The sequence below is a fragment of the Anser cygnoides genome, chromosome 5, assembly GCF_040182565.1.
Source record: "Anser cygnoides isolate HZ-2024a breed goose chromosome 5, Taihu_goose_T2T_genome, whole genome shotgun sequence".
In the NCBI taxonomy this organism is placed as follows: domain Eukaryota; kingdom Metazoa; phylum Chordata; class Aves; order Anseriformes; family Anatidae; genus Anser; species Anser cygnoides.
In genome coordinates, this window is record NC_089877.1 from 30,504,132 (window position 1) to 30,522,964 (window position 18,833).

The 18,833-nt window shown below is 36.2% G+C and overlaps 1 protein-coding gene across 10 annotated transcripts in view; it reads left to right on the top strand.

The window, feature by feature from the left end:
- PCNX1 (pecanex 1) overlaps window positions 1–18,833 on the top strand; it is a 91,595-nt gene that overhangs the window by 58,077 nt on the left and 14,685 nt on the right. For all 10 annotated transcript variants that reach the window (XM_013191223.3, XM_048065081.2, XM_013191211.3 and 7 more), the window contains 16 exons: window positions 1,378–1,488; window positions 1,948–2,039; window positions 3,222–3,331; window positions 4,750–4,855; window positions 7,148–7,240; window positions 7,636–7,786; window positions 8,384–8,525; window positions 9,913–10,090; window positions 10,475–10,583; window positions 11,178–11,307; window positions 11,585–11,643; window positions 12,334–12,549; window positions 12,950–13,203; window positions 14,128–14,358; window positions 15,653–15,753; window positions 17,005–17,155. In XM_013191223.3, the coding sequence (XP_013046677.1) occupies window positions 1,378–1,488; window positions 1,948–2,039; window positions 3,222–3,331; window positions 4,750–4,855; window positions 7,148–7,240; window positions 7,636–7,786; window positions 8,384–8,525; window positions 9,913–10,090; window positions 10,475–10,583; window positions 11,178–11,307; window positions 11,585–11,643; window positions 12,334–12,549; window positions 12,950–13,203; window positions 14,128–14,358; window positions 15,653–15,753; window positions 17,005–17,155 (2,234 nt within the window). The remainder of the gene's footprint in view (window positions 1–1,377; window positions 1,489–1,947; window positions 2,040–3,221; window positions 3,332–4,749; window positions 4,856–7,147; window positions 7,241–7,635; window positions 7,787–8,383; window positions 8,526–9,912; window positions 10,091–10,474; window positions 10,584–11,177; window positions 11,308–11,584; window positions 11,644–12,333; window positions 12,550–12,949; window positions 13,204–14,127; window positions 14,359–15,652; window positions 15,754–17,004; window positions 17,156–18,833) is intronic.

Genomic DNA, 18,833 nt, shown 5'->3' on the forward strand with positions numbered 1-18,833 from the left:
TATGTGGTCCCCTTTAGAGAGCAGTTCTACTAAAAACTTGAAAAGCTATGAGAAATGTTGGATTTTTGCTGGGCTGTTCAAATGTGTATTCCCAGATTAATCTTATTTTCTTCACCATGGATCCAAGACAGTTCAACTTGCAAGCCTTCACAAAACAGCTTTTTAACCAGTCAGATATCACTGTACTGTTTGTCTTCTGTATAGATTTCCTCGAGTCATTATTTGAGATAGGGGTGTGACTTGAGAATTCTGAAAAATATTTTGTTCAGATCTAGGACTGATCATACACTTCTTAATTTGGATCAGTAAAAAAAAAAAGCAGAACTTATTTTTTCTTCCAAGCCTTGAACCTACATGCTTTAAAACAGCTTTTAGTTATTTAACTTTACAAAGTAGGACTAGGAAAAGAAGATCAGTTCCTTGGTACTCATCTCACTGCAGATTTTTCTAATTGGATGGCCTTTATTATACAACCATTCTATGGATATAAAGTTAGAAACATAAAATTGAGACTTGTGATTCTCTATAACATTGCTGTAAGTCAGTTTCTTCCTTTGGTCACTGAAGCTACAAGTCTGATTTTCATGGTATGATCGTTCTATCCTTTTGCTTCAGGACTAAGCTTACTACATGTGGATCTAAACATTAACAGTTGTCAGATGATTATTCATGCATCTTTTATTCCTTAAGGTGGAAAGCAAGGGATATGTACAGGTTGGGACAGATGATTCTGTGTTTTAAAATTGCATCATTTGTTTATCTTTACTGTTTTAAATCCTGTAATTTACAGAGATTTTAATGGTTCATACCAATTTGCTCACCTGCATTTTAAAAGGTGTCATTTAGGATCGGAACAACACGGATTATTTTTCCGCACGAATTCTGAAAAAACAAGTAAAATTGTCAGATGATATTAGTGGCAGAAAACCTAGAGGTGAAATGGTTGGCTTGTCTTAAATCGGTGGCTGTTGGTTGCTTGTGTAATTAAAAACAGGCAGCTATGCTCATGGAAACCTATCATACAATGAATGAAAATTTACTGGTTTTGTAATCTGTAAGCATACTTGTCTGATCTTTGCTAAACTAAAACCAAAAGCTTGAATTGGCCTGTATGAGTTATTGTAGTGGTTAAAGCTGATGTTTAAAACAAAACAAATTCTGAATATTGGTTAATGTAACCTCTGTATTCAGTCACTTTTGTGAGTTGTTGAAGTAGAGATTTACGTAATGGATGTTTTCCTTTAAAATTATGGTAGGAACACTTCAGTGATGTTGAGTTGAATGGTGTGTGGTACCATAGAACTTAAACTGAAGAGTACGTTAACATGCTATGTTTTTCATATTCACGACTTTTTCAACTATCTTTTTCTTCCACAGTGTTTACACTATGTTTCCCCATAGTATTCTTCATTGGTCTCCTGCCTCAGGTGAATACATTTGTAATGTATCTCTGTGAACAGCTGGATATTCATGTCTTTGGTGGCAATGGTGAGTGTGTTTTATCACGTTAGCAGCAAAAGCATTACATTAGGAACTGCCATCAGGTTAAAGAGCTAGTTAAAAAAAGCTTAGTGATTGTACCATCTGTATTCCTGTCCTATATGTACGGAATACTACTGTATTTTTTTTAAAAGGCTAAAGTTCTTCTGATTGATTACTGAGAGAGAATTACTATCCTCGTTAGTCTGTTGAAAATTATACTTCCTTTATTGGCTTCTTTTGCAGCTGTTAACCTTTCCCATGATAACGCTGTTGAATAAATGAGGAGATAAATGAAGCTGTATAAATCATTCTTTTAAAAATATTTTCCCGTGTTGTATGTATATAGATACTTATGAATACATGCTATGATTTGGGTGCTTTATTTCAGAGGAGAGCTAGAACTAGAGGGCTGACCTCTTTTATATTCTAACCTGATTACATTCTTATTGATATTTTTATATTCAGCTACCACAAGCCTGCTTGCAGCACTTTACAGTTTTATCTGTAGTATTGTGGCAGTAGCGTTGTTGTATGGACTGTGCTATGGTGCCCTGAAGGTGAGTGATATTACAAAAACAACATAGGTTAAAGTCTTGGATTTTGTTTTCTGCTTCCTTTTTTCTTATATATGCAGAAAGTGAATTAGAAATATTAGTCTGACTTGGTAGGATTTTATGCTTAGTTCTGGTGTCAGTGAAAAGATGGAAAGTAGGAACAAAGCAGGTTTGCTATGAAAAGACGTGACTTGTTTGTGTGCTAACAGGCTAGGTTTTTGCCGAAAACTCCTCATATTCTGTGTTGATTCTTGAAGAACAGCCACGTAACTGGCTTGTTTCTTGTAGACTCTACATGTATTGATGTGTTAACCTCTCAAGAGGGCTCACTTATATTTTTTTTCCAGTGGTGTAAACCATAAACAGTATTTTCAAATTAATGTTTACTTGAAAGGAAGCCAGGAAATGGTTTGTAGTGTCAAAGAAAAGATGTATGCCTACCTAAAAAACAAAACAAAAAAATAGCCTTTCCTTCCTTAATGACATTGTTTGAAACAGTATGGTGTTGGTTCTATGTTAGTTTCGGGTCTTTCAGTGATCAAATGATCTCAGTTCACAATTAACTGTAGCATGTGCTCCTTCAAATTAGCCATGGCCTCGTTCCTTTCCACTCTGCAGGTAGTAAAAAGTTGTTAGAGGAAATACTCCGGTGATACTATCACCCACAGATCATTAGCTTTCTGTGAATTTGTCCGTTTGTCTCATTAGCCATTTGTAAACACATCTGTTAAAGACAAACTTCAGCAAAGAATTGCTCTCTCCTCTTTGCAGATCCAGTGCAGATTATGAAAATAAAATATGAACACTGGTTTCATTTTCATTCAGCCCATTAGAAAAAAATAACTTTAGAAACAGCACTGGGATTTTTCAGAATAATTGATGAAAATGTAGTTCTAAGGACTTATGCTCTCAAGGAATGCATGAACTTCTTCATGAGGTTTATGAAAACTCAGGACTATTAAATGATTGAGATGGTGTGGGCTTAAGGAGCGTATACTATGTTAGTTTCTGATCTATAGTTAGGCAGAGGTAAATACTGAATATTTTTTGACTGAAATTTCTGTTTCGTATTTGTGGAATTGTAGTTATTTTTTTCCGTTCTCTTTTTGTGATATATATCTCTTGTATGGCAGATAAGTGTTAAATACCTTATCTCATTTTTATTAATATTTCATTTGTCTCCAGGATTCTTGGGATGGGCAGCATATTCCAGTTCTCTTCTCCATATTTTGTGGTTTGTTAGTGGCAATATCATATCATCTCAGCAGACAAAGTAGTGACCCTTCTGTGCTTTTGTAAGTAACTGTTTGTGCCCTTTCCATAAGGAAGAAGCAATTATCAAAGAGATACTAGTTATGATGATAAATACCAATCTGATAATCATCAGCATTATCAAAAGTGGCGTATTGGTTCAGTAACTGAATAAAAATTCTCAGTTTGCACATGGTTCCTCCTTTGAAGTACAGCCTTTCTTTGTCACTTCTGGTGAGTTACTTATATGCCAAAGTCCGATTTTCTTTAATCGCCAGTCAGCTGCCATCTTTCTGCTGCTGCATTGGTGCTGAACAACCTGTAACCATTCTGTAATTAAAGAGGTGCTGAAAGCACTAGCTTAGGCTGAAGCCCACATGTGGACTTTTTGAACTGTGCTTTTCTCACTTAATTCACTGCTGTGTTCTTCCATTGAATGTGTGCTCAAAGCACTAATTCATATTTGATCTCGGATACAAAACAGTAAGAATCTGTTTTGGTGATTAGTGTTCCAATCTAAGGTGGGAAAACGGTCATATTGCTCTTCTGAGTTGGAGTATTGATGAGAGTACTTCTGATTGGATTACTAATTATGTATGTAAAACAAAGTAGTTCTAGTAGGAAAAGCACCTCCCATAGAACAACCAGTAGAGGCTCAGTTGTCACGTATTTGGAACAGGCAGAGCTTGAACTTGGATTTAAATTTAGCCATAATGCTGGATGAAATAGAAAAGTAGCAGTCTGGAGCAGATAGTCAGGGGCTTTTTCTGTGGATGGGGAGATCAGGTTGTTATCTGAATGTTCATACAGAAAGGAGATGGGGGGGATCAAATAAATAATTATTTGCAAAAATAATTGCAAGGGACTCTGAAGCATATAGGTATGGCTAGCAGTGCTGCATATGGTCTTCTGAAAACTTAGGTACAAGTTTTTGGGGTTTTTAGTACCAGCAAGGTCTGCTAAGAATGTAATGGTTTGGTCAGCATGGCTAATTCCTGAATTAATCAGACTAACACAGATAATGCTTTTTTTCCCTGTTGGAGTTAAATCAGGGAATTCTTTGTTCCAATTGGTGTTGACAAATAGGCTCAAACTTTGGAGTATGTTGGTTTTTTTTGTCAGTTGCATGCTGAAGTTTAGTTTCATGAGCAGTGTGATGTCAGCTTATGAATTAAGTATTTGTCCAGTCACCCCTGTTGGTACTGGAGAAACTGCTGTTTGAATAAGATCTGGCTACTCATCTAAGTTCTATCTCTGGGGCCATTGTGCAACCAGAGAACTGATTTCTTTATAAAACTGAGATCTCATCTTTGTGAATTAGCTCAGCCATGTGAAAGCACTAATATGCTAGGATTGCTTTTTATTGCAATAAAGCAAAGTCAGAAGTTCTGTTAAAGGTTTATGTATTTTTAAAAGAGTAACAATGCTTTCTTTTCAATGGGTTCTTTTTTGCTTTTTTAAGCTCTTTAGTGCAATCAAAATTTTTTCCTAATTCTGAAGACAAAAACCCTGAGGATCCTCTGTCTGAAGTGAAAGATCCTTTACCTGAAAAGCTTAGAAACTCTGTGGTAAGTAGACTTTTATTTTGTTGTCTAAGCCTTTACTTATGTTGATCAGTATAGCATTAGTCTGGATCTTACTTGGCTTACATTTGTCAGTTATCATGGTGTTGGTTAGGATTGGATATCAGAGCACAAATAAAATATTCAAGTCTCAGTAGTTTTAAGAGTTTTAAGTGCAGTATATATCTTTCTCACATAACCCACAACCCATTAATAATAATTTCTTGAAAATATTAGTTATTTCTAGATAAAATATTAGATATTTCTGGAAGATATCAGATAATCTGTATCAAGGGAAAGAAACCCATTTTATATTATGGGAGGGGTTCACCCTCCTTGGTAGGGAGGGTGGTGCTCCCACATCAAAGAAGTTGCTATTGCACATAAAAGAAAAACAGAAAAGGGACTCCTAGTCCATGCTGTGCTAGGGGGTCAAGTTCCTTCTGTATTACTTCTACGTGAATTCATGCATGTACAAGCCTGCACTCCTGAGCTGAGATTTTAGAAGGGCAACCCATGAACTTTATGCAAGAAAATGCAGTATACTCTACTGGAGGGAAAATCTTCAAGAATGGAATCAGTTGTAATGTTTTTTTAATAAAAATTTAGCATTTGAGAGAGAAACTGCAACTGTATGCCTGCTTTGACAGGCAGCAGCTCACCCAGCCTAAGGAATTGTACTGGGTCGATTTCATAGTCTAAAAATGCATGCATCTAGTTATTAAACCTTGTTCACTTCAAAGGTAAACCTCCGTAAGCAGAACTTCTTGTGCACTGTTGTGCAATTTTAGTGCTATCTATAAAAGCGACACTTCTTTTAAATCTGCAAATGAACCAATATACTATACTAAGAATATGTTTATAGTGCAATTTAAGTTATTAAGATGGAGACATGGAACAACTGGAATTCCTTAGTATTACATTCAGTGAAGGATCACTGAATTTTCTTCTAGCTCATGTCAATAACAAGAGGTACTCGCTTTTTTTTTGTGGTAGTGCCCTGGGAAAGATTAACGGGAGTAATAGTATAGTACCTCAGTATTTCTAGTAATTGTGAGCAAAAGCTGTGTGTTTGTGTTCCAGAAGGGCAAAAACATAAAATGGTGGAAAGGCTTTTAAAGAGCAGATGTAACCTCTTCCATTTACTTCAGCACATTATTCTTTTTCATGCAATGGGATAGTAAGTAAAAGATATAGGAAATTCAATTATACAAAGAAATGTCAAATGGTTGTTTAACCTTGCATGGATCCTGTCTCTAGGGGAGTAACTGCATAGACAGGCTTCTCCTCATACAGCAGGCAAGCACAACAGGATCTAATGTATAGCAACTGCAAGTAGACATTTAAAGTAGAGAAACTGCAGTCTTTTTACCGTTACTCGGAGAGATAGACCTTAGGAGCTCTAACTCTCAAACTATATCTTAGTTGCTTGGAGAGTGTGAGGGCTGAAGGATGATCATGATGTATTCTTTCTTTCAGTGTTTTTAAAAATCAGGACTTCTTGTCTTTGGAAAAATAAGCTATGTGCCAAGAATTTGGATCTTGAAGCAGTAACTGCTGCATGTAACTTATTTTGCCAGTTTTAGAGCAGTTAATCCCGTAATGCTTTCCTGGTATGAAAATATTAATGCTGTGTTTAGAGGGGGAACAGGTCTAAACTAGGAAGATTCTGACTTCAAGTGACCCTGAGTATGTATCGCCCTCTTGTGACTCAGTCTGGCACTAATCGGTTTGTTGTTTTCTTCCCATTCCCAACAAACAGTTTCCTCTCTTAAGGACAACAGAAAATTCAAACTCATTCCTCAGGGTCATTTTAAAGCTATCCTTCCTCCTTCTGTAGAGGAGAGGTGGGAAAAGAGAGAGAGCATTATCGTTTTTCCACCAGATACTTGGCTTTGTCTAGGCAGCTGTCTTCCAGAGTTCTTAATTGCTCCGTAGCAATTCATAGATCATAAATGGGAAATTTGGTTAGCACTTCCAGCTCTTTCTTTAGTGCTGTAGAGGGGATCCTTACACCCCTTCATGGTCCAGAATGAGAGGGAGAGAAGATACTGTGTATATTAACTTCTCTTGTCCTACTTTGAGTAGGTGTCTTTGTGGTTATTAACTTCCTTGAACTAATGCGCTTGGCCATAAGATTTACCTTGTGAAATTTCTGATAACTTCAGTGGAAGTAATTAACACTGGCACCATTTGAAAATCCGTTAATCGGTTTCACTGCTGTTGCTGGTGAGGATTAAGATTCTGAAGAGAAAAACCAAAGTTGGTGTTCTCTAAAATTTTGTTTTCACTTTCCAGAGTGAAAGATTGCAGTCTGACCTGATTGTGTGTATAGTCATCGGTGTACTCTATTTTGCAATTCATGTCAGTACAGTATTTACAGTTTTACAGGTAAGGTGTTTCATCAAATCTGCCAGTGTTTTCTGCATACAAATGTTCTAATGCTATATAATACTCGTGTGCATCATTCTCCTGACTAGTTTTAGATGGTCTTTAAATATGTAGTGTGACAAGTACCAAGTACATGACAGGAGATCGTCACATTTCACTTTTGTGTGTTTGAAATCTTCCTGCCTTTCTCAGGTGTGTGGGTTTTTTTTCCTTCTGTATTTTTGAGTCTCTAACATACAAAATGCCCTCTTTCTTAATCTGTCTCAGATAAGTTAGTGTCAGAATCATTTTGGAATGAGAAAAAAATGCTCAAAGCTCTTATGTTATTAATGTAAGATTTTTATTTTTTTTATAAAACACAAACCTAAATTTTGTTCAATTCTTCTCTTGTTTAGCCTATATTAAGTTATGTTCTCTATGCATTGGTGGGTACGGTAGGCTTTGTGACCCATTATGTTCTGCCTCAACTCCGAAAGCAACTTCCTTGGCATTGCTTTTCTCACCCACTGCTGAAAACCAAGGAATACTATCAGTTTGAAGTCCGAAGTAAGTATCATTAATGATACTATTCTTGAATTTTCAGTTATAGCTGATTTAACTTGTATTAGCGGTTTATATACTTCATATTTTTGCTTTATTATTTGATATACTCTAGTGGAGTATTTCATGGCATATGATATAGTTATGTCTAAGTTTCTCAGATCGTCATCAGTTCAAAGATATATAAAATATCATGTAATATATTTTCCTCATGCTTTGATGCACTTTGATACAGTGCTTACAGTATTTCAGAGTAGTTCCACACAGTCTTCAAAATCTTAAGTTTCAAAGTTTGTGATAACGATTGCCTTAAATAATTTTTAGCTAAGTTGGAGTGTTTGTTCACTAGGTATTTCTTTAAGATACTGAGTTTTCAAGTGCTTTAGAGGATTAGATATGGCTAATGCTGTTGGAGACTTGAGCTTGACATAGCCCTGATTATTATTGATACTGTTCACAGGTTGAGCAGTAAAGTTGTACTCTATCTAAATGAATAGGTTTTTTCTTCATAGTTTAATCATAAATGACTTGGATCAAGAGTTTTGATTCTGTTACTTGAGTTTGATTTGACAATCTGATTTCTTCTTTTTAATTTCCTGATAGATGCTGCACATGTTATGTGGTTTGAGAAACTTCACATTTGGCTCCTTTTTGTAGAGAAAAATGTTATCTATCCACTGATAGTCCTCAATGAGCTTAGTAGCAGCGCTAAGAATATTGCTAGTCCAAAGAAACTGGATACTGAGTAAGTAGAAAAGGCTGTCAAGTAGTCCGAGTATGTTTACTGTGGTGGGAAATAGTGAGTTGTGGACTCCGTAGCAAGATAGTAATGCTATTGCCTTAAATACAGCAATGAATAAGTACAATTTTTCTTTATATGAGAGCTTATGTAGAACAGAGTCACCTTGCTGGCTTAAACTGAATGGAGTATTATAGTTTTAAATTAGGAATCAATGCAAAGAAATTATTCAAATCATAGTGTGTACAATAAAGATTGCAAATTGCAGAACTATCTAGAGATGCGATATCAGAATTTCCGTGTTGATCTTGAGAGTCTGCAATATAACTACACAGACTGCAAATTCAAGATAGTGACAATACATTTAGGTATTTTGTCCAGTGTAAACACAAGACTTGTCTAACATCCCATCAGTTGGTGTGCCAGCTTGCCGTCCCTGTGCAGCTTTCTACACTCATCATGAAATTCCCAAGACCTTCCAGCCCCTTAATGCAATTTCTAGCCAGATGGAACTGCACACTGCCTCTTAAATTGAGACTTGATTATAATTCCTCAAGCAGTGTATCTGACTGTCTCAGCAAAGTGAGTTCAATAATAGGCCCTGTGGTTTTTGTATCCAAGAACAGTGACCAGGTGGCCTCTTTTGATTTGAAGTTCTGTTGATTTAAAATGGAAGTACTGTAGGGGAAAAAAAACACACCTTAAAACTAAACCAATTTTTTTAGGTATGTGTGGCGGTGGTGGTCTTTATTGCTTTGTTTTTAGTTTAATCCCTGGTCTATTAAGTTCTTGCATTAGGTTAATTACTTTTGTCACTCTACAGGGCTTTGGTAAGAATATTGCCATTTACATAATGTTGTTTTTATAACCATCTGATCTGTCAGTAGCTCTGGGAGGTGGAGGAGGAATCACTGTTGTGTTTCTCCCAGTATAAGTTAAATCAGTATAGTTGTGTTGGAAATAATCCAGTATTCAGTAACATTCTCTTGCTGATTAATCTAGAGCAATTCCAGCATTTTTGCATCTTTATATTGATGACCTAAATTTAAGGCCTTATGTTCAGAGTACAGGGATATTTCACCTTTGATTTTCTTTAGCAGGACTTTTTCAAATGATGTTAATCATCTGAACCTAAATTGGCTTGAGAATGCTGATAAAGAGGCTTGGATAGTAACTTCAAAAAAAGTCTGAAATTGTCTATAAAGAATAAATAAAACAAATACAGGCACCACCATGCAAGACAAATGAACAAAAGCAAATCCAAGTCTAAACCTTGAAAGCCTAAACCTTGAGTTTGAAGAGATTGGCATTGTAAGACAGCAACAATTTAGGTGGTCTATAAACCCCTTCAGACAGCAGATAAATAAATGTTTCTTGTGAATTTCCTTTACAGGTTGGGTGCTTTAATGATCACAATAGCTGGCTTGAAGTTACTGCGTTCATCATTCAGTAGCCCAACGTGCCAGTATGTCACTGTTATTTTCACAGTGCTCTTCTTTACTTTTGATTACAAAAGTTTTACTGAGACTATGCTGCTAGATCTCTTCTTCATGTCCATACTCTTCAGCAAGGTAACTAACTCTGTTTCTGATCATCCTAAAGGGAAAACTGGCTATGCTCTTAACTGATAACTGATCCAATCCAGATCCATAGTCCTGTTGGCACTTTAATCAACATGCTATAAGATCTTTAAGACTTCTCAAAGCATTTATGTTGGCTTGATACAGCATATGCATCTTTCTAAAAATCTCACGAGTTTCTGTTAGTAGAACAATGTAGCGCATATTGTGTCACTTGCTTTCTCATTGCATCCTTTTTGTAAGTAGGATAGACCTGGTAGACCTAGACCAGAAACAACTCTAGGGGAACAAGTAAACTCAGGATATATTGCTGTACTACAAAGCACGTTGATTTTTAGCAAAATTACTTACTTTTCTTCTATTTCTTTTCCACAGCTTTGGGAACTCTTTTATAAGTTGAGATTTGTATATACCTACATTGCTCCCTGGCAGATCACATGGGGATCTGCCTTCCATGCTTTTGCCCAGCCCTTTGCTGTGCCACGTATCCTTTAAAAATGCTGACTTTTTGTGAAGTCATGTCTTACAAATTCTGAATGTTGCATTATAATGGCTATGTATTATGGGCTATATCTACTGAATGAGCAGGCTTATCCGATGAGCATTAATGAGAAACTGTACATGCTTTCTACCTTGCTGCAATGATGAGAGTTTTACACTAGCAGATAAAGCAGGAACAGAATTCTAACATAAAAGAAATGTAAAGCAGGAGTTATTTCATTCTGAAAGTGACAGCTTTTCTTCTGACAGTCATTTCCCTTTTTCAAGAGTCACTAGCTATATGATTTGGGATTTTGAGTATTGCTTGCGTAGACTGGTTTGAATGGAATATTAAGTTAGTATTGTTTGTAGTATTTTCAGAAAATTACCAGCATGTCCAATGCCAAACTGTCATCTATTTCTGTTTGTAAAAGCAAGAATAATGCCATCTATAGCTGGAGATTGTAAAAATGTTGCTGCACAAAAATTTTTGGAGATTGTTTTGCTTTTACTTGGTGTTGCTGTATACTTAATGTACTATTATAGAAGCTTGAAAAAAGTTTTTGCTCCTTTGCCTTCCTTAATCTTTATTCTACAGATTCTGCAATGTTGTTTGTCCAAGCAGCTGTGTCAGCTTTCTTCTCTACTCCACTGAATCCTTTCCTGGGAAGTGCAATATTTATCACTTCTTATGCCAGACCTGTCAAATTCTGGGAGAGAGACTACAAGTAGGTGAAATAAGACCTTTAAAGTTTGTGTCCTTTGTTTTTAAACCTGGAACTGTGTCAAAATAAGTGTTCATCTTCAAGAGCTGCTATTTTCCCCAAAGAAAATTGTTTTAGAGCACTGAATGTTTTGAATGAACTTGTTTCTGAAATAGTGTAGAAGCTGATCAGTATCTACTTTAGCTTCGTAGGTAACTTGTGCTCAGAGAGACGCAATTTTAAGTTTTTTTTAAACATCAAAATTACAGTATTGTAAAGCGCAATTTTCATTTTATTTCAGCACAAAGCGTGTGGATCATTCAAATACAAGGCTGGCTTCACAGCTTGATCGAAATCCAGGTAACCTTCCTAGTCATTTTTTTATTTAATTATTATATATATACACCACACAGTTTCTCTCTCTTGTTCATGAGGAACGAAGATATAGATGACTTTTATAGGAATTAGGTTCGATTTGCCACGTGATTCTTCTCCAAAACCATTCTGTTGTCTCCTGTTACTTTCTCCTCCATCATCTCTCCTTGCTTTATTCTTTACTTTCCTGTACACTTTCCCTGTTTCCCCACTACCTTTGTGTGTCTCTGCTTTACTTCTCCTTCATTTATAATCATGGTGTGCATTAACTTTTTTATTCTTAAGTAACTAAAAAGCCAAACATTATTTGAGAGTGTCTCAATGTCATGGTGATGGATCTCTACAAAAGTCATTATGGAGCAGCTTCTGTGCTCATTTGCTTTTGAACATTATTATATGGAATAGATTGATGGATGGAAAATGCATGAGTGAAACAAATAATAATTTGGAAAATGGAGGAGTAAGAAGGAAAAAATGTTGGTCAAAAATCTTAAGCTTCACTTGATGTTAATTTGAAGTAGTTGTCACGCAAAAATTGGGGCAGGGTGAGGAGGAACAGGAAGTTGATGACTTGTGTTAAGAAAAACGTAGCACGTGAAGTGAATTGATAATTGACCACCAAACTTGAGATTTTTCTGAACATTTAAATGATAACTCCAATGAATCTTTCTGCAGGCTCAGATGATAACAACCTGAATTCAATCTTCTATGAACACTTAACCCGTTCCCTTCAGCACAGCCTATGTGGAGACTTGTTATTGGGTCGGTGGGGAAACTACAGTACTGGGGACTGCTTCATCCTAGCCTCTGACTACCTCAATGCACTAGTACACCTTATAGAGATAGGAAATGGCTTGGTCACCTTCCAGCTCAGAGGGCTTGAATTCAGAGGTGAGTGTGTTACACATACTTAACTGTCTATGCCACAAAGTAGCCTTCTGCTCTGGAAACTTTAGTTATTTTTTGTTCCATCCTGTGAATTAATGGCTTTGAAAATGATCTTCAGGGTCTCTTCATGCCTCCCACCACTTGTGAGGAAAACTAGCTCCCTCTAACAGAGTTGAAGCTACATCTTCAATTTTAGTGCAGTGGCGATGATAATTCATTCATTGTGCGACCTAAATAGAATATGCTATTCCACCTCTTGTTCATTGGCAGGGAGTTGACCTGTTGTTACAGAAACATAATTGGAGACTGTTTTGGTTCTAAACACTTTTAAATAGAAGTCAACATTAAAACAATTGTATAAAGTTTTTAACTTTCTTTCATTTTTTTTCTGGTTTCTCCTAAGGAACTTATTGTCAGCAAAGAGAAGTAGAGGCTATCACTGAAGGTGTAGAAGAAGACGAAGGTTTCTGTTGCTGTGAACCTGGCCACCTTCCTCATATGCTTTCCTTTAATGCTGCCTTTGGGCAACGTTGGCTGGCTTGGGAAGTGCTTGTGACAAAGTATGTTCTGGAGGGTTATAGTATCACTGACAACAGTGCAGCTTCCATGCTTCAAGTCTTTGATCTCCGGAAAATTCTCACCACTTACTACGTGAAGGTATAATTCAGTTTAGTACAAACTTGGGGGGAGGTAGCCAGCATTACAGCTAGGAGCTCTTTAATGCCTTGAACTTCTAATAGTTTTTGTGAGAGGATCATAGAATCTGATACAAGTTATAGTAGTATAAACAGCTTAATCAAAGGACAGAGCGTACTGTTCTGATAATCACTTGATATTTGGGTGTATGAGTAGGAAAATGACCATGTAGTCTTGGACAAAGAAGATGCTATTTCTAGCTGAGGCTCGAGTAGAAACTGAAAGGCTATTACTCAAATGCAATAGCTGTGGTGTAAATGAAAAGATAAGTAACTGGTATGTTTCTCTTAGAGAAAGCCAAGCAACTTCAGTGTTCAAAAGCTGCCCATAGCCATCTTTGTGGGTTTTCTGTTTAAAAAAAGTCCTATTACATCCACAGATTTTTTTCTGTAGACCTCACATAATCTGTTTACCTACTACTTATGATCTGTTGTAAGCTACTCTTTCAGAGCTGAAAAAATTCATGTTGGAATATTTCCAAGGCACATACACACAAGTGCTTTTTTCCTCCACATAGAAATGTATTGACCTGTCTTGTCTTTAATATGAGTTATTTTGAAATTTACTATTTAAGCGTCAATGTTCACTAAATAAAAACACCAGTTTACTTGTTTTTCTCCAAAATTAGTGAGCCCTGTCCAATCCACTTTTCCTTATTGCCTTGTGCATGTTTTTGAACTCTTGATAGTCTCTGAAAAATAAGCATGTATACAAACGTGTATTGTGTTTTCTGTGCCACCAAATTTGTTGTATCCGTGAGCTAAATAAACGCTATTACGTCATTTTTGTTTGTTATCAAGGAAATACATGAATGAGTTGAAAAAATTTGAGATTAATTTTTTTATTGCAACACTTTCTCATGTATTTTTTTTATTACTGTTTCAGGGAATCATCTATTATGTCACAACTTCCCCCAAGTTAGAGGAATGGTTAGCTAATGAGACAATGCAGGAAGGACTGCGGTTGTGCACAGACCGCAATTACGTTGACGTAGACCCAACATTTAACCCCAATATTGATGAGGATTATGACCATCGTCTAGCAGGGATCTCAAGAGAGAGTTTCTGTATGATTTATTTGAACTGGATAGAATACTGCTGCTCTCGAAGAGAAAAGGTAGGTATGAATATGTGAGGAAAGGTGTTTGCTATTTGAAGATTCTCATTTTTTTTCCTTGTTGGTTTGACTTACGGTTTTATATATACGCAAAATTGAAGTAATGAATATATCATTGAAACATCAGTATATGGGTTATTGTTTTTGATCATCTGCTCTTGAGATTTGAATTTAAACTACACCGTATACTGCTTACAGAAGTTATGTCCACTAATGCCATTTATAGTTACTAGGTCAACTGAATCAGTTGAAACTTGCTCAGCCATTTATCTGAATAGAGAAAGGTGTGTTTGTAGAAATGATGTTGGGTGTTTAGATGCCAATGTTTCTAAAATAACCCTAAAATAGAAACCTGTCACCAGATTATAAGATGAACTACTACTTTATTAGCATTCATATTATACCTCTACTTTGACCCACTGGAACTGTTGGCTTGTGAACGATCATCCCATATCCAATTCTTTTCCTCTCTCCAAATCTTCCCACCTTTTAAATAAGGACACTAGTATGTCAGTAGAAGAACTCTTTGACTCTACAAAAAGCTGTATGTAACGTTTTTTAAGTAGCATTGCATTTGAGAATGAGCAAGAATTGCTTGAGATTAAAGGACAGGAATGTAATTTGATTTCACTTGTTGAATGATCTGCCAGAGGTTTCAGAGTTGAGCTTTACTTTTGAAGTGAGCAGATTAAGTAGCCCATTTTAAAGAAAGCCAAAGGAAGTCTTTTCCTTCTATTAAGCGATTATCTTGTGAAGCATTTTGTGTAGGTATTGAAAATCAGGTTTAATCTTTTAGATGCAGGCTACTGTTTTGTAGGTCAGTATATACCTTACAGAGCTACAAATAAATGGCTTTGGGCTGAGGGTGAGTGTCTCCCTGAATAACGTGTAGTCTGGGGAAACTTTCGATTAACTCAGAATCGTATACTCGCAACCACTAAATGAGAATCCACGTTATTCACTAAAAATATTTTGTCTTAATGCCATAATCACACTAATCAACAGGTTTTCATACAACGTACACAGTATCCATGAGAAAAGTTGCTTACATCTGTTCAGCTTACTGTTTCTTTTTTCAGATATAGTATGGGTGTCTGCCTTTGCAAATATGCAGAGTATTTGCAACTTTTTTAAAAAGAATTCCTAATTAAAATCTGAGTAAGAGTGATCGGTGGGGTAGGTACATGTACATAGATAAATTTCTGTGTGGCTTTCTATTCCGTCAGGCAGAACAGTTCTATGGCAATTCTTTCACTCCATTCACCCTCTTTTTTTTTCCCCTCCTTACTGCAAGCCACTGGATTCAAGTAAAGATTCACCCCTTGTTACGCTCTGTTACGGACTGTGTGTTCTGGGGCGGAGAGCACTGGGAACAGCTTCGCATCATATGTCTAGGTAATAAAATCTTTTTCTAAACTTGCCTTTCTCAAAATCACTCTGGATTCCTAGGTTAGATTTGGATAAATACTTCTTCATGAAAGAAAATAAAATATAATTTCATCCTTCCTTAAGCTGGACAGATACGCTACATAGACTGTCTTCATTCTAACAGCCAGCAAAACATAATCGAAGAACTGCAAAAGGGGGAACTTGAATTCAAGCATTTTGTTCTATAGAACTGATGAAAGGTGAGAGTTCTGGTGTGGGCAAGCACCAGTAATATCTGATGGAAAAACTCAAACCAATTGAGTTCTGAAAGTATGCTCCTTTTTGCCACTCCAAGTGTGTACCCTATTTGTAAATAAGGAGAAGAGGATGGCTTGTTAAAATGAAGAACACACACATCTTGATGGAACTTAAAGCAGACTACTGTGATAAGCTTCATGTTTTAGGTGGCTCTGTAGTGAACAATTTTGTACAAATCTCCTTCAGCTCAGCTCTCTAATCTCATCATCTCATGTGGAAACCTCTGTCTTGTAGAATGACAGTTTCAACTTGCTTTAGAAAGCCAATGTAAATATAGCTGTGTGTTTCATGAAACTGCAAGGTGATGGTTTTAAAACAAAATAAATAGGCACAATCAGATGTGGAAGCTACTGGTTAGCTGGATACTGACTTCAAACAAACAAAAATAACCACTATTTTACTTCACTTTCATGGAAATAGTTTACTGTTTCTTTTAAGTACCAGCGAATTGCCTCATGAAGGTCTTGCAGGTACAGTCACAAGGATTTTTGGAGCATTTGATTTTTCACTGTTAGCTTCATAAAAGGAAATGATCTCACTGAGTATGAAGAAGCTACCGAAACTTGTATTCAGTGCTAAAACCATCCACAAGTGAAGCTACATCTCCATGTCCTCTTTGATTGGTTCACTATGGTATACTCCCTGAAAAGTTTTATCTTTTAATGATCTCCAGAATAAAATCAGACATTTTTCAGAGTTTGTTTACTTTAGTTCATATAAATACAGTCTGCATATACGGTTTCATCACGTTTAGTGTACATAGACACCTCATGTCCAGGCTTTGTTTACACATATGTTTATGCATATGTTCCATCTTCCTCCGGTCTTCTCTTTTCTCTATAGAGAAGAATTGTGTGTCTTTCTGTACAGCTTAGAATTTTGTGCTCTTGTCAATGATAATTGTGGAAATGTTAGTATTTGTGCTAATATTTGGGCTGGTTTTTCTCTTTCTCTCAACAGTAATCTGGAATCCTTCTTGTATGGCCTACATGCCCTATTTAAGGGCGACTTTCGTATATCATCAATTAGAGATGAATGGATCTTTGCTGACATGGAATTGCTGAGGAAAGTAGTAGTTCCTGGAATACGAATGTCACTTAAACTACATCAGGTGAGAGATTTGCCAGGAAACTTTCTCCAGCTCTTTTTTATTTCTGTATATTCTCTCTTTTAAAGGTAAAATGTTGAGAGAGATGCTCACGGCACTCAGCTCTTATTGATGGGCTTGGATGACCATTTTCCCCAAAAAATTGTCTAAAGATATGTAGGTGGAGGTAGTGCTGTATATAAAGACAGCCAGCACACTTAGTCTTGTATCATCACACCTTACCACTGAGACATCAGATTAAAGTTTCCAGGGAAAGTAAAGGGAAAAAAATAAAAATCTGAAAAAAAAAAAAAAAAAAAGGAAAATAGAAGTGCATGTTACAGAAGCAGACAATTGAAAATGAGTAAACATCCCATATTGTCCTTTGTTTTATTACAGCTCATCCGGAAAGTGATATAGAGAAAAAGGGAATGCAGTTTATGCTCAGAGCTTGAAAATTACGTCAAATGTAGATCAGAGAATATTTCATACCTTGCTTCATATCTGTCTAGAGATAATTCTGTTATGAACAATCTATCTATTTTCCCTCCCTCTTCCCCTCCCCACAAATATGTATCTGGCTTACAAGGTTATCATGCTATTCAAAGCTGCATAGCCCTCTTTAGCTGTCCAATGAGAGTTGTGCTTTTAATTCTTCTTTTGAAGTGTTATAATAACAGGCTCTTTAGTGTTATTCATTCATTCTGTAAGTGAAGTTTCAGGTGAGAAGAAACAGCTTGCATTTCAATAAGCTGAAATTGGGGTTGGTCTTTTAGTAAGTGAGAGTGAAGTTGAACAGTCCTGAATTCAATCTAGTAAGTCTGTTAACTAAGGTTAACAAGTACAAGAAACTTGAGCAAAAAGTTCTTGGAGGTGTGTGTGTGGGGAAGCGTTGGTACTCTAGAAGAACAATGCTTGAAAGTTATAGCAACCAGGTAAATATTAACTGTGCTTTTTAAATAGTAATTGGAGTTGGAGTTTTTGCCTTAATTGCACATTCTCAAAGTCTCCCAAAGTTAGCAGTGATTGATTCAACTCCTTCACATAACACAAGGAACCCCTTGAATTTAACAGAGCGCATATAAGTGTTGAAACTACATGCAGCAAAATGGAATAATTACAAAATCTTGGTCGAAGGCTGCAGAAGTACACCTGGAACAATTCAGAAATGTTCTCAGTATATTTGGGCTACTGTTCAGAACGGGCTTAGGTCACAAAATAAAATGAGAAATATACAAACATTGAAGAATAAAAACGACTCTTCTGAATATCATTTTATTAATCTATGATGGGATTTTGTTCACTTGCAGTGTAATACCATATTGAGGCTTCGGGCAGGGTTGGGAATTTAGCTATTAGCCCCTCCATTTTTATCTGAGTAACATGACTGAATACTGAATTGAACTTGCAAATTTTGTGGTTTTACTTGACTGTCAGTAATACAAGTTGTGTGATAGTATCTGTTGCTGAAATAGTCTGTCATTAAGAATTAGTATGAACTTTTTAATAGAAAATACAGATAAAACTTCACCGTGTTTCTTCCTGTAGCTATTTTCATATAAGTCTTAATAGTGCTTTACCTTGGTGAGTTTTGCAGTTGAATACTTATGAGTAAGCAAAAAGGCTGCCTGCAAAACCATTTTGGTTTCAATATGAATATATGTAATATAAAATAGAATAGGTTGTCCAGAGAATTTGTGGA